Source organism: Bombyx mandarina, chromosome 08, assembly GCF_030267445.1.
Source record: "Bombyx mandarina strain Sakado chromosome 08, ASM3026744v2".
Taxonomy (NCBI): domain Eukaryota; kingdom Metazoa; phylum Arthropoda; class Insecta; order Lepidoptera; family Bombycidae; genus Bombyx; species Bombyx mandarina.
In genome coordinates, this window is record NC_143215.1 from 12,873,261 (window position 1) to 12,896,225 (window position 22,965).

At 39.7% G+C, this 22,965-nt stretch overlaps 1 protein-coding gene across 1 annotated transcript in view; it reads left to right on the forward strand.

Annotated features, from left to right (window-relative positions):
• The window catches only part of c12.2 (von Willebrand factor A domain-containing protein c12.2), a 39,070-nt gene extending 22,332 nt beyond the window's left edge, over positions 1-16,738 (forward strand). Inside the window, exons 9-21 of the mRNA XM_089729240.1 lie at positions 799-939; positions 1,686-1,821; positions 2,357-3,260; positions 4,133-4,338; positions 4,944-5,128; positions 5,633-5,792; positions 7,129-7,284; positions 8,040-8,148; positions 8,905-9,025; positions 11,157-11,337; positions 12,277-12,422; positions 13,332-13,433; positions 14,232-16,738. Of these exons, the coding sequence (XP_089585366.1) occupies positions 799-939; positions 1,686-1,821; positions 2,357-3,260; positions 4,133-4,338; positions 4,944-5,128; positions 5,633-5,792; positions 7,129-7,284; positions 8,040-8,148; positions 8,905-9,025; positions 11,157-11,337; positions 12,277-12,422; positions 13,332-13,433; positions 14,232-14,340 (2,656 nt within the window). The 3' untranslated portion in view covers positions 14,341-16,738. The remainder of the gene's footprint in view (positions 1-798; positions 940-1,685; positions 1,822-2,356; positions 3,261-4,132; positions 4,339-4,943; positions 5,129-5,632; positions 5,793-7,128; positions 7,285-8,039; positions 8,149-8,904; positions 9,026-11,156; positions 11,338-12,276; positions 12,423-13,331; positions 13,434-14,231) is intronic.
• The last annotated feature ends 6,227 nt before the right edge of the window (positions 16,739-22,965 follow it).

Genomic DNA, 22,965 nt, shown 5'->3' on the forward strand with positions numbered 1-22,965 from the left:
TATGCGACCCAAAATTATGAGATGATAGAAAATATTACTAAGTACATAATAATGGTAAAGAGCAACATTGATATCAATGTGAACGGTTTTAAATATGTGGACAGAATTTATTGTGGCCCTGTGTTTTATTTGAAGTCGGTTAAATTATAGCGAAAAGTGAATTATTGTTCTTTATTAAGTAATTTATTCGGATTTTATGGAGTTCCATATTCTAACCGTACCACGTCCGACGCATTGAACTTGCACATTTTCCGGACCGACATTGTTCTCACTTGGATTTGCACCGATATCAACTCCCTTCCCCCTTTTTATCCCATCTTCGTCGCTAATGCAATATTTAAAGGAATGCACAAACAATACATCTTTTTTTTTTAAAACAATGAAAAAAAATGTTAATCTCACTGCCCTGCCACATGATCTTTTGGCCATATACATTTTTTTTATTGCTTTTATGGGTGGTTGAGCTCACAGCCCACCTGGTGTTAAGTGGTTACTGGAGCCCATAGACATCTACAACTTAAATGCCCACCCACCTTGAGATATGAGTTCTAAGGTCTCAGCATAGTTACAAAGGCTGCTCCACCCTTCAAACCGAAACGCATTATTGCTTCACGGCAGAAATAGGCAGGGCAGTGGTACCTACCCGTGCGGACTCACAAGAGGTCCCACCAGTGCACAAACAAAACTTCCATTTTTTTTAAAAAACAAAGACAAAATTGTTAATCTCACTACCCTGCCACATGATCTTTTGGCCATATACATTATCCGATACGTAAAGCACAGTTTGACGGTCCGCAGACTGGTCCACGACCGCGAGCTGCAACTGCACGACGGGACCAGGCTGCTGCGTCACGACCGATACGACGAGCTGGTCGCCGCGGGGCACACGGAGGAGCAGCTCGATAAAAACGGAGTCAAGAGGATCCACCCATCGTTTAGGTAAATACCGAATTTCCTTGTTAGTGAAGAGACAAGGCAAGCATCACCACACCTTGAACGGTTTCTCGCGTTATTGTTAACAAGCATAATTCAGTTGGTCCTCAAAATCAGTGTGCAGGACCTTTTTTTTTTTTCTTACCTAAGCTGATAGCCTTGAGAGGCTATGCCAGCGTAATTGAGATAGTAGGTGAGCTCACGGAGCTCAAACCGGGAATGTTGCTAACACTGGCCGTAGCAAGATCGGCGCTTCGCAGAATCTACCACTGGATTGGAAACGCGACCCACTGAGAAGATCCGGCGAGAAACTCAGTGGGCTGTGTCTAAGTGGCGCACTTGTTAGTCAATAAACAAGGCAAGTATCACCACACCTTTCTCAAATTATTGTTAACAAGCATAATTCAATTGGTCCTCAAAATCACTGAGCAGAACCACCAGGAATCTATCGTTATCCTATCTAGCTGTAGCTGGAGTTTGTTTCATTTGCACTCTATATATTTCTCTTTCGTACGTCAAACGTCAATTTTCCGTATAACAAAAGTAAACATCACGCACGGTAATCCGCCCCAAATTAGGATCCCCTGTGGTTATTTGTACAAGAAACCGATAAATATACTTATATATGTTTAGATATATACATATATAGATAATACGCACCCAGACGAAGAGCAAACAAACGTTTATCACACGAATGTTTGCGTGACAGAGCGAGAGGAGAGATTGTTACAACGTGTTTTCTCTATTTACAGGATTGTTGCGTTAGCGGAACCACCGACTGTCGGTCGCGGTCAACACTGGCTATCTCCGGAAATACTCAGCTTGTTCGTGTTCCACGAGATGAGGAACCTCAGTAAGGACGAGGAGATATTCATCATCAATACACTGGTAAGGTCTTCATGATTTAGTAGGTAAACGACATAACGATTAAAAAAAAATCATGCTAATTTTGTTTATTGCCATAAAAAAAAACAGTCCATCACCTCATTTAATTTTTTTTATTCTTTATGGTGGACGAGCTCACGGCCCACCTGCTGATAAGTGATTACCGGAGCTCATAGACATCTACAACGTAAATTCCACCACCCACCTTGAGATATGAGTTCTAAGGTCTCAAGTATAATTACAACGGTTGCCCCATCCTTCAAACCGAAACGCATTACTGCTTCACGGCAGAAATAGGCAGGGTCGTGGAACCTACCCGCGCGGACTCACAAGATCATCAAGTGACGTTCTAATAACAAGCAACTAGTCGATTAAGAACATACAAAACGTCATAAAAGTGATATAAATTTGATGAAATATATAGTTAGGTTTAAGGATCACGTATTCAGAAAAAAACACCCCTTTTTATTCGCCTAATTTTCGATGAACTAAGAGAAGGCTTGTTGAGTATTTATAAAAATGGCCGTACAATTTTCAGTATGGCAACATATCACCGCCGCTGCAGACGATAATCGAATTAGCGGATGAACTTCGTAATTCCGACGATAACACTTTAAAGAGTTTATCTTCTTCGCTGTCCACTCGACAGCTGCTGAGGATAGCAAGTAGGATGTCTAAATATCCCACGGATTCGGCCTACGAGACGGTCCAGCGAACGTTCTTAGCCAAATTCCTGCCTAACTTAGCCAGGCGTGCTTTGGACAGCGTCAGCCAAAAGCTAGGCATCGAACCGCCGAGAAAACTGGGCATTTTTGGTAGCGATCCCAACGAGAAGACTGTGTCATGTACAGTCAAGAACAACGTTCTTACCATCGGCAAAACCAGCACTGAGATATTCAAAACGGACGCTCTGACCAAAGTACCGGACATACTGTTCTACGACGTACCTCAACATATGCGCTTGTTGGAGTGGCTGCTACAGGACTTCCTGCTCGGCAACCATTTACTGCTGGTCGGCAATCAGGGAGTAGGAAAGAACAAGATCGCCGACAGACTCCTCCAGCTAATGAATCGGCCGCGCGAGTACATCCAATTACACAGAGACACGACCGTGCAGTCCTTGACCGTACAGCCGACTGTGAGAGATGGTGTCGTTATATATGAAGATTCTCCATTAGTGAAAGCAGTTAAATTTGGTCACGTATTAGTGGTGGACGAAGCTGACAAGGCTCCTACTCATGTGACGTGTATTCTGAAGACCTTGGTTGAGAACGGAGAGATGGTCCTGAGTGACGGCCGAAGAATCGTTCCTAAGGATATGATGGAGAGCTCAGGTGGCGAAGTGTCCAGCTTCATCCCCGTTCACGATGACTTCAGAATGATCGTGTTGGCCAATCGACCTGGTTTCCCATTTCTGGGCAACGATTTCTTCGCTTCTCTGGGTAAGTATTACCGACTCGTGTTCTTTGTGTATAAGCCGCGCCAATAAAGAAACGAATCGAAAATGGCGTCCATGTACCTGCACTGACAGATGGTAAAGTCAACAAATAGAAAGAAAGATAGAAAGAAGAAATTGTTTTAATAAACAATGTTATAATTAACAAAATATAAAAAACAAATGAGAATGTACTTTACTTTACTTTATGTTCTGGCAGAGAAGGTGTCTTATCTAAGATGCAACTTGCGTAGACACTTTCGCTGCCAGTCATCTAAGTCGCACAACTTGAAAGTGAGAAAAACTCGAACTCAACAAGAACTGATAGTCAGAACTGATATTTTTTTTTGCATACGGTAGTACGCGCCGTGTGTGACTAAAGACAGAAATAGTTTAGAGCGAGAGCGCATGATCGCCGCCGCCATTTTAGATTCGTTTCTTTATTGGTGCGGTTTATTTAGGAACTAACGATTTTTAGTAACACTATAAAATTGCAATTAATCTATATATTAATAAGTGAAGCAAAAACTTTTTTACGCAAATTGCGCGGACGGAGGAGTATGAAATTTTCCACACTTATAGAGAATATAGAGAAGAAGTGCACAATGCTAATATTTTTTTAAAATAATGCATAAAAGATACATTAAATCAATAAAGAAAACATTACACACACTACATACCATGTATTGTATTTGACGCACACACGCATGCATACTATTTATTGTCAAGCTTTTGTTCTTGACGTCTGCTGTTGTCAAATTGAGAATATTTTATTAATGTTCCAACTGCTCCTTAGCTTCGAATTACCCCTTAAGAGCGTACCAGAGAGGTTGTCATCTTACTCGTACAGGTCAGTTAATCTTTAAAGATGCGTCCCAGGTGATCTGTTCTCGTGTCACGCCGTCGACAATCCCTCGATCGATTCGGAGATGGAGCTTCTCCGCTCGTACGGACCAGACGTGCCTCGGGATGTCATGAAGAAGCTGGTGCAGGCCTTCGCTGTGCTGAGGGAGAAGGCTGATCAGGGACAGTTGACGTATCCTTATTCGACGAGGGAGCTGGTCAATATTGTCAAGCATTTGCAGGTCGGTGATGAATACGGGGGGCTAACACTCTCCTCCCCCGCACCTCCCCCTCTATCGCCCCGCGGTACAGTCGTCACGACAACGCTTTCTGTCAATTACGTTTTATAAGTTAATTTTATTTCTTAGGTCAGTGCGATACGTAAACAACATAAACTATATACTTTTACGGCTTATAACTTCAAGTTGAATATATTTTTATTTTTATTGATAATTTTACAGTTTTTTTTTCTGTGGCCACGGATGACTGAGGTCTTTCTTATACATTAGAATTTTCTGCTAATTAACTATACGACTTTCTGTAGGAAATTTAATTAGCGAACGTAGTGTTAATTTAATTATTATTATTAATTTTTTTTATTGCTAGTTGGGTGGACGATCTCACAGCCCACCTAGTGTTAAGTGGTTACCGGAGCCCCCAACGTAAATGTGCCACCCACCTTGAGATATGAGTTTTAAAGTCTCAAGTATAGGTACAACGGCTGCCCCGCGCTTCAAACTGAAACGCATTACTGCTTCACGGCAGAAATAGACAGTGGTACCTACCCGCGCGGACTCACAAGAGGTCCTACCATTATTAACCTTTGTCGTTTCATGTTGATTTCTAGAAATATCCAGACGAAGATCTGGCCACAGCGATTGGCAACGTGTTCGACTTCGACCGGTACAGCAAGGACGTGTCGGACACGTTGCTGGAAGTGCTCCACTCTAGCGGGCTGCCGACAGATGGCGTGCTCGAAGGCCGCTCGAAGGACCTCAAAAAACTTCAGATGACCATAGAGAGAACCAGCGGGTACGTGTCATTCATGAGTCAATTTCTTTTCGCTTCGGAAACATTTAATTTTATTATTGATAGCCGAGTCCCGCGATGTTACCCGCGGTTATTGTCGTATGCGGGTGATGCCGCGGGGCGAAGCTAGTCTAAAAAAAGTAGCCCACGTTACTCCTTATATCATAAGCTACCTATCAGTGAAAGTCTCGTCAAAATCGGTCCAGCCGTTCTAGATATTAGCCGGAACAAACAGACAGATAAAAATTGTAAAAAATGTTATTTTGATGTACCGTATATATAGGTATATTGTACCGTATATATATTCATATGCAAGTAGTAAAAAGAGGCCATTTCAATATTACAAACAGACATTCCAATTTTATTTATATGTATAGATATACATACAGATATGAACAATGTAATATTAATAATTACATAAATATAAAAATGTAACATTAAAAATGTAATTATAATAATAATAATAATAATTTATTTATTAACCTTGAAAAACATTTACACGTATAGCAAAGACGTGTCGTCGCCGAAGCACGGCAAAGAAGACCCGGACAACAAGCCGCACGTGGGCGGGAACACGTGGGCGGGCGGCACCGGGGGGCGCGACACCGCGGGGCTCGGGGGGAAGGGGGGGCCCTACCGCCTGGACAAGGGACACGACGTGCATCAGGTGACGTCACCAATAACTAGCGACATCTAGCGGTTGAAAGGGTCGAATCGCGCATTTTAAATCCACGCTTCTATTTATTAGAACGGAGCGGAATGAAATAAAAAGCACTAAATTAAGTAGAGTTCGACACTGGCAACATTTTGTTTGTTCTATACTCTTTGATTTTTTGGGGGGAACGCGAGGAGTGAAGTTGTGTGATTTGTTTTATTTTGTCTATTTAGTGTTTCTTCAGGTTTAAATGTGAAATAACGGTGGTTTATTAACTGTTTAATATCTGTGAAAGTGCACAAATGTGGGAAAATGAAACAAAGCCGCTGGACGCAACTTCTCGGGATCCTCCAAAAAGTCCACTGAAAAAATCTTAGTAAATGACCACCATTTTACAAGATTATATTTCATCCCATATCATCTCAATTCATTTCATTTAATTTCATCCCAGTTGATTAATGTCTCAAATTAATCATTTTCATTTCATTTCACTCCATATTATCATTTTTCATAAAAATAAGAATATAAATTAAAATAAGACATGACTTAAAGGTCTTAGTTACCAGGTCATAAAATCACTTAAAAAAAATATCTATACTCTTTCGAAAATATAAATGTCCCGTAAAAAATAAAACCTTTAGTATTTTTTTCGGTTTTTGCTAATACTAGACTTAATTTAAACCACTGTTTTATTGGTCAGTGATACAAAGATCATTTAGCATTCGTAGCGTTCGAATAGTATAATGACAGGTAAAAACAAAAAAAAAAGCGAAATTATACTTATAATAATAAACTATATAATAAATAACTGGGAATAAATCACGCACGGTCATCCGGCCTCAAATTAGGATTGCCTGTGGTTTTTTTATTGCCTTGTAGGCTGACAAGCATTCGGCCCACTTGATGGCGAATTGTTACCGTCGCCCAATGAACGCCAGCAATGCAAGGGGCAGAGCCAAACTGTCTATATACTGTTTACTTATATACACTTTACACATATAGATAACTAGCTTTTGCCCGCGACTCCGTCCGCGTGGAATACTTACTTTGGCATAACGCTAAATTTGACCCCTCACTTCATTTACGTCCAAACTGAAAATATTTTGAAACATTCTTTATTGGTGCTCCACTTGTATGGGTCTCATGATGTTATATCCTTCCTCAATAAACGGGCTATCTAACACTGAAAGAATTTTTTAAATCGGACCAGTAGTTCCTGAGATTAGCGCTTTTAAACAAACAAACTCTTCAGCTTTATAATATTAGTACAGATAACCAACCAGACGACAAAGTTGTCCATAAAATTAAACCATACAATTAGTTTTAATTGTTATAATCTCTGGTTCAGTTGTCAGACGCCGAGAAGGCCGACGTGCCGGAGCACGTGCGGCGCGCCGCCCGCGAGATGAACAGGAAAGCCTTCGAAGAGAGGCTGAAGGAGATCAAGATGAGCGAGTACGACGCCAAACTGTACGAGCAGTTCCACAGGGCCGTGCAACCCCAGGCGAGGACCACACTATAGTAGAATTGTTTTGTCCGTGCGGTTTGGGTCATAAAAAATCTCAGCGGTGAAGCGAGTCGCTCTCTTCTCTACTCACGAGCCTTATGGACGGGCATAGTGATGCGCATTATTATTTTCAATAAACGTTATCGATAGTGTATTTAGTTTTGTCATTTTGTGGGTTAGTGATAAAAATGAAAGTAAAAATCACTAATCGCTTTGTAACGCTTTCGGGATCTATTTTCATTTCAGTGAAAATTTTTAACACATTGTTGATAACAGTCGTCGTCAAAGAAGTCGTCGTGGCCTAAAGGATAAGACGTCCGGTGCATTCGTATGTAGCGATGCACCGGTGCTCGAATCCCGCAGGCGGGTACCAATTTTTCTAGTGAAATACGTACTCAACAAATGCTCACGATTGACTTCCACGGTGAAGAAATAACATCGTGTAATAGAAATCAAACTCGCAAAATTATAATTTGCGAAATTACTGGTGGTAGGACCTCTTGTGAGTCCGCGCGGGTAGGTGACACCACCCTGTCTATTTATGCCGTGAAGCAGTAATGCACTTCGGTCTGAAGGGTGGGACAGCCGTTGTAACTATACTGAGACCTTAGAACTTATATCTCAAGGTGGGTGACGCATTTACGTTGTAGATGTCTATGGATTCCAGTAATCACTTAACAATAGGTGAGCTGTGAGCTGGTCCACCCATCTAAGCAATAAAAAAAAAACATAAATCCTCATATCCTTTTCAGATTGGCGCGCTGCGTGGGGTCCTAGCAGAGCTACAAGCCAAGGCTAAAGAGAGGCAATGGAGCCGACACCAGACCAGCGGTGAACTCGACGACGGGAAAATAATTGAAGGTAAGTTAAATCATGTGTACATTGCGCCGCAGGTATGGGAGACGATGCCAAAGTCGAAACTACATTATTTATTTAACTGATACATAACAGAAAGTAGTTACTCGAGACAGTTTCAATGGTGTTACGATGTATTTTAAGCATGCACGGATTGATACCAGGGTCTTGCCTTATTATGTCGCCCAGTCATAGGGTCTTCGACCTGATAATATCTATACTCAACATCAGCTTTACGACAGAAAAAAAACTGTGATCTTGACTCGTGAATAATTTAGATATTAAGCATTTAAATAGACTGTATATTATGTATATATGTATATTACATTAGTATATATATGTATATATATTTTTATATATATTTACTAACAATCACGCCACGTTAACTGGTCCCGTGATAAGTTCGTAAGGAACTTGTGTTACAGGTACCAGATAACGGATATAAATGTAAGATTTTTATTATACACATACATATATTTTAATATACATCCATAACCCTGGAAAAGACATTTATATTTATCATACAAATATCTTTCCTTGGCGGGATTCGAACCCGCGACCCCCTTGTGTAGTGACCATGTCACTTACCACTACACCAGACGGCCGTTTATTAGGAGAGTATTAAGCGTTAGGCAGCGGCTTGGCTCTGCCCCTGGCATTGCTGAAGTCCACGGGCGACGGCAACCACTCACCATCGGGTAGGCCGTATGCTCGTCTGCCTACAAGGGTAATAAAAAAAATATACATATGTACGCATAACAGGTTTGACCGGAGAGAAGACGATATATCGACGCCGCATTGAGCAGCCGCCGCCAGAGGGCGCTCCGCCGGACAAACCGAAACGGCTCAGGCTAGTTCTAGACGTTTCCGGCAGTATGTACAGGTATGTACATGATTATAGTCTAGTTAAGTGAGGTATTTGATGGATTGCATATCGTCAGTTTACAGCCCTATCTACCGTATAAAAAAAACTGTTATGTATCTATAGCTTTAATATTTATCTATAGCTTTCATTTGATATAGTTATTAAAAATTCACCTGCATATAAAACTTGATACGAAAATGTTATTACTAGTTAATTGAAAATAGAGTTTTTGCACATAGCAGATTTTCGGTTTGACAGCGACGATATCCTCTTTTGTTTTTTATTATTAGTATTACGAAAAAATAGTGACAGATTGAAATTCGAATATTGACGCTAAAACTCTTTAATATCTACAAATTAAAAAAAAGAGAGTCGGTTGACGAACACAAAGGAAAATCGTACTTACTCAGATGTCTATACGCTTCGATAACAACTTAACACATGAATTACTATCGGCTCCAAATTGTTCGATATGGTGGGCCAGTGTTTGTCTCCGGTATTTATGTTGGACTAATTGTAAAAGCCCAGGGAAATTGTAAAAAAAATATCCCCGGCATACAAAAAAAATCATGACGTCAATATATAGATATTGGCGTTCACGAACTATCTTGGGTCTACACTAAAGGCGAAATATAAATTACTAATAAGTCAATGAAATAAAAATGAACATATTGAGGGTGATTTGATATTGCTTTCGAACTCAGGAGCAACAGTTTTGCCACATGTCCAAGTTATAGGGTCGAGATTCGATGTCGATGACTTTTATAGGGTAAAATTCAATAGATCTTATCGATGAATCCCTTATCGATTGTATCCTCATCTCTAACTATAAAGTATGGTAGCTCTTTGTTTGGTGATGTCGAAGTTAAATACTTATTTTGTTTTTTAAACAAATAATAAGGCTCAAATTTTTTAATTAAAATACATACCTACGTGGGTAAGGCCGTTAAATTGGACTCATGTAACATAAAAGCTTAAGTTACCGGATAACTTAAAAGTTGTTGATGTGTTTGAATTTATAATTTATAATTTTATCATTTTATCATTTTGTTCTACAATTCCAAATGTGTTCTAAGCTTTACATCACTTTTATGCTACGTAATTAAAAATTAACAACAATAGTAACATAAAAGTAACTTAAACCTACCCTCTTTTCAAAAGATGCTCGAACCTAAGGCACTATGATGAATAATTAACAACGTTTATAGCTTAGAGCTCTTATTTAAACATTAAACTTACTAAATTATCCTTCGATTTAAGAAAAACGATACAAACCTACCTTAAAATCAGTAAAAACTTTTTTTCTGTCGGACAAAAACACGATGCCGACCAAACTAACTCACGTATCATCTCACTAATGGCCGATAAGTACGTGACATACCATAAGTAAGTTAGATATTGGCGTGGCCAATTGTAAAACATATTCTTACTGCTCAATCCTTAAATTATTGTAAAAATTTTGGTAACTTAAAATCAGTAACATAAAAGCTTAAAATACTAGGACGTGATGTTAAAATTCGAAAATAATTGATATTTCAATAGCTAGATTTTTGTGAAGGAATTAAATATAGCCTAACATAAATGATTCTTTAAAAAAAAAATTTTATTGCCGCTGGAATAAACTGAAACTTATATAATTCATTCCAACTATGATGGGGGATCATTTGGGACACTTGAATTTGTTCTAGCAATTCGTATTATCGTAGTAAAAACTACATAATTAAATACAAAGAAGTAGTTTTACAGACGTTTGCGTATTTGTAACAGCTGTAGAAAGGATGCCTTTTGCCAGGAAAACAATAAAACATGATAGTATTAATGTATTTATTCTAAAAAAGATGCCGGACGCGGAGTCATCCATCAAAATGGTTACTTTTTGGCGGCCTTACCCACGTAATGGGTGCATTTAGAAAAAATGTTTTGAAGTAAAGAAAGAAAATATTTGTCCATGCGATTGTTTGTTATGAACCATATCAATATTAACTATATAAATTCCTAGACATCGACTATAAATCATTTAAAATGTATTTATTTTTATTTATTAGGCACACAATACACATTAGAAAATAAAAGATACACAAATAAGTAACAAAAAAAAGTGCCTTGTAACATAAGCACAAATTATAGCAATAAAATTGTACCAAAACAGGTTTAATTCGTACGACGGTCGTCTGGAACGTTCCATGGAAGCCGTGGTGCTCCTCACCGAGGCGCTGCGGGGCTACGAGTCCAGGATCAAGTACGACATGTACGCGCACTCCGGGGAGGAGCACGCCCTCGAGCTGGTCAGGGCGGACCGGCCGCCGGAAAACGAAAAGCAAAGATTAGAGGTCAGTTATTAGGAGTCGATAGCACTATTACTATTTGAAGTGAAATTTCTTTAGAACCGTTGCGATTTCAAACTCGATGAAACGAAAAAATAAGTCCATAGAGACACAAACACATAAATGTATAGGATTCAGCCGGCGAGCGAATGAGATAGAACACATTAGACGTTCTCAGTGTAGTGTTTTTTAATACAGCGCCATCTATGAGATTTTTTTTAATACTAACGTGTGTATGAAACTTCTATGTAGTGAATTTTAATTTAGGATTATACGTGAAGTTAAAATATCAATTCACAGAGGGCGCTACCTCATACTATATAAAGTGATTTAACAATTATTTACTAATGACAAAATTTTACTAATAATATACTTAGACATTTAGGATAATTGTATTTTAATTTTTGAAGGTTTCACTTCTACCACGTGTGAATTGCACACATGTTTTTATTTATTTATTGATTCGATAGGTGGACGAGCTCACAGCCCACCTGGTGTTAAGTGGTTACTGGAGCCCATAGACATGTACAATGTAAATGCCCTACCCACCATGATATATGAGTTATAGGGTCTCAGTATAGTTAGAACGGATGCTCCACCCTTTGAACCGAAACGAATTACTGTTTCACGGCAGAAATAGGTAGGGTGGTGGGAACTACCCGTGCGAACTCGCAAGAGGTCCTACCACCAGTAATACCTACTCTACCTAAGTTGTTAATCTTAGAGGGTTATGCAGAGTGAGTAGGTGAGCTCACGGGGCTCTAACCTGACGACGTTGCTAGCATTAATCCTAGCCAGAGCAGTGCTTCGCAGCATCTACCACCAGATCCGAAACGCGACTCACTGATTAGAACGAGAAACTCAGCGGGTTGGCGCTATCTCAATCTCTCGACGAGTAAATAAAGCGTTCTCTATTCTCTAATACATAAGGTTGAATGTTGACAGATAATAAGAACAATGCACGCGCACGCGCAGTTCTGTTGGTCCGGGGACAACACCCTGCCGGCGGCCCGGCACGCCATCTCCACGCTCGCCGAGGAAGACGCGGACGAGGCCATCGTTCTGATACTCTCCGACGCGAACCTGAGGAGGTGAGGATCTGCTGCCATGAGTGACAACTAGTGGTCGGAGGCTCACGTCATTACGGATCCTTCCGATCCATTAACGGTGCTTTTAGGCACCGCAAGCACCGGTTACCGTCTTCGTCGAACCCGTCGCTTGCGACGAAGGGCTCGACGAGCGAATTAACCCATAGACACAGCCCGCTGATTTTTTCGCCGGATCTTCCCAGTGGGTCGCGGTTCCGATCCGGTGGTATATTCTGCGAAGCACTACTCCTGCTAGGGTCAGTGTTGGCAACACTCCGGTTTGAGCCCCGTGAGCTCACCATACACGTTATGGTGAAGCTGAAATAGCCTCTCAAGGTTATCAGCAAAGGCAGGAAAAAAAAAGAGGTCGGAGTACCTACTACGGTCGGAGTAATCTACCTAGATTGATTTAAGGTTGTTGATGTTAAACGTAGAGGATAATATGGATATGCCTCCAAAGTACCGGAACTTCATATTTATTGTGATATTTGTTCCGGAATTTTGAAATTAGCATGAATCTGTGTTTAAGGTAAAAAACGTATTAATAATATTAATCTACGCTACCAGTGCTAAGTAATGGTGAAAGAAATCAGTATTCTATTTTATACAAAAACACTTTGGAATAGTTACACCGTATTTTGTCCCTTTCTGTTGAATTAGAAATGACGCTTGTCAGTATGAGACAAAACATACACAGGGCTTTTTGTTACTCTACTCATAAATATAGAAATTGTATCCGATGAGGATTAAAAATATTATTTTTCAATTTAAAAAAATATACATTATGGATAAAATGGCTTGTCCATATTATAATATCTTGATGCAAGTATATAAAATCAATCTACCTACTCCGACCACTGGTGATGACCGACCCCGCTCACGGTATTTTAAGCTTTATTTCCTCGTATCCAGATACGGGATTCCTCCGGAGCGTTTGGGTGCCATTCTGACCGCGGAGCCCAAAGTTCAAGCGCACGTCATATTCATCGGCAGTTTGGGAGATGAAGCCAATTCGTGAGTGATTTTTTTTTGTTAAATTTAAAGTTTACTCGCGGTGTTCGAATGGCTCGTGTCCCACACGGGTATGTACCGCTGTCCTGTTTTTTGTGCCACGAAGCAGTCACGTGTTTCAGTTTGAGGGGGTTCAGCCGTTTTACCATGGAACTGAGACTTAGAACCCATGTCTTAAGGTATTTACATTATTGATGTCTATGTTAGTTCGAGTAATTTTGGTCTTGACGAGCATGAATGTTATCAGTTATCAGAAGAGACGTGCTCTTGTGTTTGTAAACATTTTTTTTAGTATATATAGCTCTTGACAAATGCTTGCAGCTTTAATTTTTTATTTATTGCTCAGATAGGCGGATGAGCACACGGCCCACCTGGTGTTAAGTGGTTAACGGAGCCCATAAACATCTACAACGTAAATACCGCCACCCACCTTGAGATATAAGTTCTAAGGTCTCAGTATAGTTACAACGGCTGCCCCACCCTTCAAACCGAAACGCTCTACTGCTTAACGGCAGAAATAGGCAAGGCGGTGGTACCTACCCGTACGGACTCACAAGACGTCCAACCACCAGTAATTACGCAAATTATAATTTTGCCGATTTGATTTTTATTATACGATGTTATTCCTTTAACGTGAAGGTCAATCGTGAACAATTGTTAAGTACGTATTTCATTAGAAAAATTGGTATCCGCCTGCGGGATTCGAACACCGATGCATCGCTACACACGAATGCACCGATCGTCTTATCCTTTAGGCCACGACGACACTATGATCAATAAAGTGGTAAATACAATGTACAGACTGCTGAGGAGGCTACCGGTGGGTCACGCGCACGTGTGCATGGACGTGGCGTCGTTGCCGCACATCATGCAGCAGATATTTGCGTCCTCGCTGCTGCAGACCTCGTGATTGCACCGGAGCAACATCGGGCGCTGGTCGCCCGTGGTACAATGGAAACATCCAGAAGTGCTCCATCTCGTTACATACATGATGCTTTAACTGAAAACTGCGGGTAGGATGCTCGAAGCAGACAAACTTGTCCAAGCAACCGACCAAACTATTTACCAACCAATTATTTATTTACTAGCTGACCCGGCAGACTTCGTAGTGCCTTAATCGATAAATAAAAGACCTAAACTGTTGTATAAAATAGACTTAAAACAAACAAAAGGAGTCCGTCCGACGGGGGAAACATCAAAGGAAAAACAAAATTGTTATTTTTTTATTTGATTCCGAGTATTTTCATATTTATCTACCTTTTAAACCTTCTCTGGACTTCCACAAATAATTCAAGACCAAAATTAGCCAAATCGGTACTGCCGTTCTCGAGTTTTGGCGAAACTAACGAACCGCAATTCATTTTTATATATACCTAGTCAGGTCATAAATTCTGTCACATGTTTAATGTAAAATAATTGAAACAAGTTTATTCATTATGTAACCATTCATATACCAAAATGAACTTAACAAAACATAGATTCTTATGACACTAAAGTTTATTCAAAATTACCTCCGTGATTTTGAATACAGGCCTTCAATCTGCGCGGCCAGTCGTCTATCGCAGCACGAACGAGGTCCATGTCAATATCGGCGGCTGCCTTAATCAAGGATGTCTTGAGTGACTCCGAATTGGGATGAGGCTTTGAGCACGCCTTTTCCTCCAAGTGTTGCCATATCTTGTAATCTAACGGATTCAAATCTGGACTGGAGGAGGGCCAGTCTTCGTGCCGGATGAAGTCGATTTCACGCGCCGCCAGCCAGTCTTGTGTGCTCTTCGCTCTATGAGCTGGCGCCGAATCTTGTTGGAATACCCAGTGCCTGTTATTGAACATGGTATGAGAAACAAGTTCCACAAGGTTCGTCAGGACTGTATTTTGATACACAACTGCATTCGTTTTTACACCTTTCTCACAAAAACGTACCTCTGTTAAGCCCCAATAAGAAACTCCCAACCATACCATGAGCGAGGATGGAAAATGACCTCGTTGGACACGCGGAATACGGTTGCTCGCTTCTTCACTACTGTGTGCGTACACCTTATCATTTTGTTTGTTGTAGCTCTCTTCTACGGTAAAAATTTTTTCATCCGAAAAAAGAATTTCCCGATATTTTTTCCCGCGTACCGCTTCAACAAAGCGCGGCATCTCTTCAGTCTCAGGTCCATTAGACGAGCATTCAAACGATGTCCTGTTTTTCTTCGATATGCCCGAAGCCCTAAGTCTTCATTTAACACCCTTTTCACCGTGGTTCTGCTTAACCCCATCTGAAGGGCCAACAGTTTCTGCTTACGTTTGGGATTTCTTTGAATTCGCGCCTTCACAGCTTTTATCACTGCTGGAGTCCTAACAGACCGAGGGCGACCACTTCTTGACCTGTCATCTACACTAGAGTCTTCATTGTATCGTTTGATGGTACGATAAACGAATCTTTTGGTTATATTCAAAATTTTCAGTATGTTAAAAATTTGAATTGGCGCGTAACCGCAACGATGCAACGCAATAACTGCAACACGGTCTTCTTTAAGCGTCCACTCCATATTTAAAAATGAGTAAAATTCTAAAAGTATACATTTTTATTTTCATGAACAATTCGAAATTCGAATTCAATAAACTTTTTTGTGGCCAGCATTCTAAAAGAAAAGTTTTTACTGTGTGACAATACTTATGACCTGACTAGTTATAAATTACCAACCAACCGAACTATTACCAACTAATAACCAACCAAATTATAAAACTATTTAATATTCATAAACACTACGTAAAAGTCTTTTTTCAATTCAACAAATTTAAATCTCACAAAAGCATTGTGACATCCCAGATTTTTCCCTATTCTACCCCTATTCCCAAATCCCCCAAATCTACAGTACCCAGAGAAAAGTCTTAATGATGGTGGGCTTTCCTGTGATCTCCTACCCACACGGATATTAGTATGATGTATACTGATCCTTTATTGTCTTCGTAAACAATTTTGTATTATCTAAAATTAATAAAACAGTGCTGTAAAACCTAAATCATTTAAGAAAGAAAATCTTAGAATATTATTGAAGATTTTTATAGACCTGGCAATGGCTATTAAGTCGAGTAACCAATGGCCGTAAAAAAAATACAACTCTATTGTTTTGCATTAAAAGATTTAAAAAACAATAATTGACCACATTCTAATCTAAAATGTAACATGTGATATTTAATTATTACTTTTAGGTTATAATATATTATTATATTTTGTAGATATGTAATGAAATGTTGTAGTAAATTATTGTTAAAGTTTTTGAAAGTGAAGGTATTTTAATAAAAAAACAATAATTACATACTAACCTTTATTTTTCATCACCGTAATCCTGCGATACATACAATTAGTATGATCTACACGGATTTATGGACTTCATCGTAGGCACATGAGTATATATCCCATTGGATGGTCAGTGGTTACCGTCGGTTATGGGCGATGCCAGAGTTACATTTTTTTATTGCTTGGATGGTTGTACGAGCTCACAGCCCACCTGGTGTTAAGTGGTTACTGGAGCCCATAGACATCTACAACGTAAATGCGTCACCCACCTTGAGATATTAAGCTCTAAGATCTCAGTATACTTACAACGGCTGCCCCACCCTTCAAACCGAAACGCATTACTGTTTCACGGCAGAAATAGGCAGGGCGGTGGTACCTACCCGCGCGGACTCACAACAGGTCCTACCATTAGTAATTACGCAAATAAAAAATTTGCTGGTTTCATTTTTATTACACGATGTTATTCCTTCACCGTGGAAGTCAATCGTGAACATTTGTTGAGTACGTATTTCATTAGAAAAATTGGTACCCGCCTGAGATTCGAACACCGGTGCATCGCTCAACGCGAATGCATCGGACGTCTTATCCGTTAAAACGGCCTCTCGTGCCTCTCGAAAAATCACAACGAAAGCTATCTCAAAGCGCTTAGTTCTACCTATAATGTTTTTAAATACATAGACGGGTGACAGAGGTGCTAAATGACTACCAGTACCCATTGATATCGCAATGTAAACGCTACCACTCACCTTCAAGCATGTGTAATATATCACAATTGTATAGTATAACGGCTATAATAGTCTTCAAACTTTGCATTGAATACAAACAGGACACTGGTTATTCCGAAGTCCACCACCAGTGATTACGCAAATTATAATTTTGCGGGTTTCACTTTCATTACACGATGTTATTCCTTCACCGTGGAAGTCAATCGTGAACATTTGTTGAGTACGTATTTCATTAGAAAAATTGGTACCCGCCTGCGGGATTCGAACACCGGTGCATCGCTTCAACACGAATGCACCGGACGTCTTATCTTTTAGGCCACGACGACCTCAATACTACAACCCTGCTTGTTTCTGCCGTGAAGCAGTAATATTTTTCTTTAAAAAATTAAATTCTTTAAAAAGGGTGGGGCAGTTGTACTGTTAAAACGAATACTTTCTTTTTATTGCCCTTGTAGGCAGACGACCATACGGCCCACCTGATGGTGAGTGGTTACCGTCGCCCATGGACTTCACCAATGTAGGGGCAGAGCCAAGCCGCTGCCTACCGCTTAATACTCTCCACAAGCCTCGTTTGAAGAAAGACATGTCATAGCGCTCGGGAAACACCTCTTATAACTCATGTCTCAAGGTATATGGCGACTTTCAGGTTGTAGATGTCTATGGGCTCCGGTAATCACTTAACACCAGGAGGGCCAGGGGCCGTGGCCGCCAGTTATACCAAATGATGTTTTTTGGAATTTTTATTTTTATTACACGATGCTATTCTTTAATCGTGGAAGTCATTCATGCGTTAACAAATCATGTCAATTTCGTTTGAAATATTAGTACCTATTTGTGGGACGGTATTTAATTACCAAGACATTCGCATCGCTCGAAGAAAATGGATCGGACGTCTTATTCTTTAGGCCTCGATGGCTAAGTGTTGACCGTGGAATCCCCCTTACCTTGATCCGATATCAGTTTCAGGCGGGGATCGGACGTCGGTAGAGAATGATCGATGGGGTTTAGTTGGTAGTCATCTTGTAGCCCAACATAACCCAGCCTGATCTCTTCTCGGCCGCGTATCCGAAAATTGGATTCCCCAGTATTACAAAAAAAAAAAACTCACCGGAGAACAGTATGTAGTGTTACTTGACTAATATACTATCGCACGCAGGGACTTACTAGCTGTAGGTTGTATTGACGGCCCTCCACAAGCTGATCCCTGTTAGTTCGCCCACCGACCAAGAAATCTTATAAATTCATTAAATTCTAGCACTTCCACCTAATCCTCTAACACTATTAAACGCCTGCAGCTTCAACACTAGGAGCAGGTATAGAGGATCTTGGTAATCTTACTCGTCGAAAAGCTCGACGCGAAATCTAACCTATAACATCGGCCCGCTGAGTTTCTCGCCGGATCTTCTCAACGGGTCCCCATTTCGATCCAGTAGTACATGCATTCGCCAAACAGCTAGCTGCCTTCGAGCTGTTTGCAAATCCCACGCCTTTCTGCTGAGCCCGTGTCGCCCACTTGTCCTGGTGAAACTAGAAAGGCCGTTGGACCACCAGCAATTAATCCAACAAAAAAAGAAAAGTGACGATTGAATTGCGGGAAATGTTCACGTTATATATTAAAATTCTCGAGAATTATTAGAAATGTATACAGGAAGCTTGTTGACTACACAAAATGTTTCATTAACGAACACAAACAGATCGTTAAAGTTTAATGGATAAACTTTTCATCGGCGAACGTTATAGAGAATTATACGAACGTAATAAAACATAATTAAGTACAAAAAGTAAATTATTGGATATTATTAAGCTTGATACAGACCGTGAAGTATAATGTTAATTTATTTTTCTTACGGAAAGATGTATTTTTGTTTCTCGAGTGTAGCTATTTGAATACTCTCACGTTGAACCGAATAACTTGATGTTATACTATATAACTATAACTCATAGATGCAATGTGTCTATCTTGTAATGTGAAGTCACAGTTTCAGTTGCATTGGGAAAGGCTCATCAGTCCGGAGCCATGAGTGTTTCGTTGCAGTGATGGGCAGGACGGTGATGGTAGCCATAGATACAACCGGAGTTACTCGCCGAATCTCCTCAACGGGTCGCGATTCCGATCCGGTGGTTGGTTCCTCCGAAGCACTACTTTTACTAAGGCTAATGTTAGCAAGTCCTTCCCCCAAGAGAAATTACCAGGAAAGACGAAGAAAACTTCGAAAAAAATGGTGATCAGCAGCAAAGTGGAAAAAAACATCGCGGGGGCCCAGTCCAATGCCTTATGGTCTATCCAGGTCCGAATTACCCTCGATTCCGTCGTCCGAGATACTCTCAGATTAGCGGAGGCAAAACGAGATGGCATAATATCGTGAGAATGAACGTCGTGGATGGTAGTGGTCATGAACCTCAAACCTGAGGAGCACGATTGGAGAAGGAAATATTATCTTTAATTGAGACCGCGCACCGGCAGGTGAAAAGATGGGCTATGGGTTAATGAAGATGATGATGGTCTTTGAAACCGTAAAAATTTGGAATATGATAGAAGTTACTATCTGATATGCACCAACAGGTGATAAGGTAGGACAGGGACAGGTATCAGGGCTTCGTTAGTTCGTTCCCCTGACGATAAAATGTTAAAACGCTAGGAATGGATGACTATACTGTTAGCCAGTATCTGTAGCTAATTAATATCTATTGAGAATCTCAAAACATCCCTTCTTACTGAAATTCGAAGATTCACAAGATAAGTTTCTGTCTTTCAAATCTTTAGCTCAACAACTTTATAATTGTGCTCAAATACTGGGCGTATTATATACTGAAGTATACAAGAAGGATATAATATGTACATAAATGATAAACTTAAAACAAGAAAACACAAACATATCTTCGACAAGACAGCTTAAATTTCAAACAATATCAAATTTATGAGAAACATATTCAAGTTAAGTAACGTAGCTTGACTCTTCAGACAAAGCCAAGAATATTGGCACAGGAATGAGGAGAGACATAAACAAGACCTTAATGAGATTTCCGATAGCGCTTGATTTAATTTACTGTGTGTGAAGGGTGCAATGGAGACGTCGTTTATATGAAAATAACTTTTGATACTTTGCTTATTTAAGAAGCGAGAGGGAACGTTTGTAGTTAAAAGTTTTCGTTTTAACGTTAAACCGCTACTATTATTAAAAAACAACCTTATTTCACTAAACATAACGCTCGAATTTATAACTTAATTTCGAAAACAAGTTTGTAGTTGAGATTTTTCGTAAACATCCTCTAAAAACACCTAAAAGTTGTTTTTTAGCCATTAAACGGTTTCCACAAGAATGAAGTCTAGTGCAGTATTTGCTTTATTCGTTATGTTATTGTCTCTATGTAGTTTTTGGTTTTGATAGTGATGCACCACAGTGCCTATTCTTTACAACGTTAAGTACATACTGGCTTGTTGCGCAAAATTTTATAACGAAATAGTGCACTAAATGAAATTGATTTTTCTCTCCAATCGCAAATAAGTAGTGCCTTAAAGCAAGAGATGTACGGTGGACTTGTGACAAAACTGGAATCTGACCAAAGAATTAAGAAGAAGAGAAAAAAGAAATGAAAGAATACTGAGATGTTTTGTTAGTCTGCAGAGTTAGGTACCGCAATTCTGCTTATTTCTGCCGCGATGCCTGTATCGGGGAGGGGATCAGTCTTTAATAAAATACAATCAAGACCTAACCTCAAGGTTGCTGTATTCATATGCGTAGTGTAAACTTCGCTTCCAACACCCAGGAAATAAATACACATATTGCAGTGGTTCGCTTGATTCTGTATTGATTTATTTGTAACTCCACTTGTACAATCTTTAGATATATGCTCACTACAGAATACACCGCTTTTTCTCCACCATTTTTTTCCGACAACCACCTTTTTTACTAGTGTCTCATCCCCATTACTGCGATTGTTCCGACCAACAGTGTTGCTATATTATTATGGCAATCCGAAAATCACCTTAATTTTAACATGATAAATTTTACAGCAAACCTTACAGTATCAAGTACAAATAAGAATATAGATTTAAAATGACACATATACTATGTTAGTAAATAAATAATGGATATAAAATAAAAAAATGAGAACTTCTTTTACACAAACTTTTTATTATCAGCCAGTCTAGTCTTCATTAATCACGATGTTAAATGGGGGCACGCAAATGGAGGGTGAAAATCGCTTGGATTCATTGCCCTCCCCACAAAAAGGGCTCGGAAATATCTCGTATGCATTAAGTCGAAGAATAAAAACGGGAAAACTAGAGAAATGGAATTACTCAGAATCCCAGGTAAGGAAATTTGATATGCCAATATAAATCATTCCACTCCCTTAGTGCCACGTTATCGGGCATCTGGTGTCCATGCTGTGAAATATAGTTTGGAAATCCTTTTTGCATTGTTTTAGTTTTACAAACCAATTTATCCTTTGCTAAATTATGGCTAAATGAATTGAATTGTACAACAATAGTCCCTACCTTGAAACCGAATCACACGGCCGACAGCTCTGCATTTTAAGTACCGCTAACGAAAAACTTGCACCAGATTTTTGCCTTAAAATAAATATTAATTTTTCTACTGTAAATTAATGAGCTTAAATGAGATTTCTTCTTCGTGTTTCACAGCGAGCTGATGCATTCAGATTGGTGGACATCAGTGGTAACATTATTAAATTACAATATTGCACAAAATGGATCATCATTGATCATTTGGAGGAATCGAAATGTAAGATTTTTCATCGAGTGGGAGGAATTGTTCGCTATTATGTCGAGACACGAGTTCTAAGGTCTCAGTATAGTTACAACGGCTGCCCCACCCTTCAAACCGAAACGCATTACTGCTTCACGGCAGAAATAGGCAGGGTGGTGGTACCCGTGCGGATTAACAAGAGGTTCTACACCAGTAATTACGCAAATTATAATTTTGCGGGTTTGATTTTTATTACAGGATGTTATTCCTTCATCGTAGAAGTTAATCGTGAACATTTGTTAAGTACGTATTTTATTAGAAAAATTGATACCCGCCTGCGAGATTCGAAAACCGGTGCATCGCTAGATACGAATGCACCGAGGGTCTTGTCCTTTAGGCCACGACGACTTATGGCAAGTTTGAGAATTTCCTCGACTAATTAAAATCCATGGTCTCCCCATTTATGTCCATTTCGGTCAATTCGGTACGGTCCATCCTCACGAGCGTGTTCTTATTATTCGTCCCTCAGAACTTACCAGTTCAGATGTGGCCCCAATAAGTGAGATGGTTGGTTTTTTATCTTATTGTTTTTTATGTTATTCGTATTTTCCTCGATAGTGATAGTCTATGTGAGAATGTTTATTTACTTAAATACTAGAGATTCTGGATGTTAATGTCCTTATCCACATAGATTAAGCGTTTGCTTGTATTAGCTGAATTTCCTCATCTTCTCTCTTGTCTGATCTTTATGTATTATCCTTCTTTAGGTGTTGGTCACTAAAGTGTGTGAGTGCTCTAAAGAATTGTTT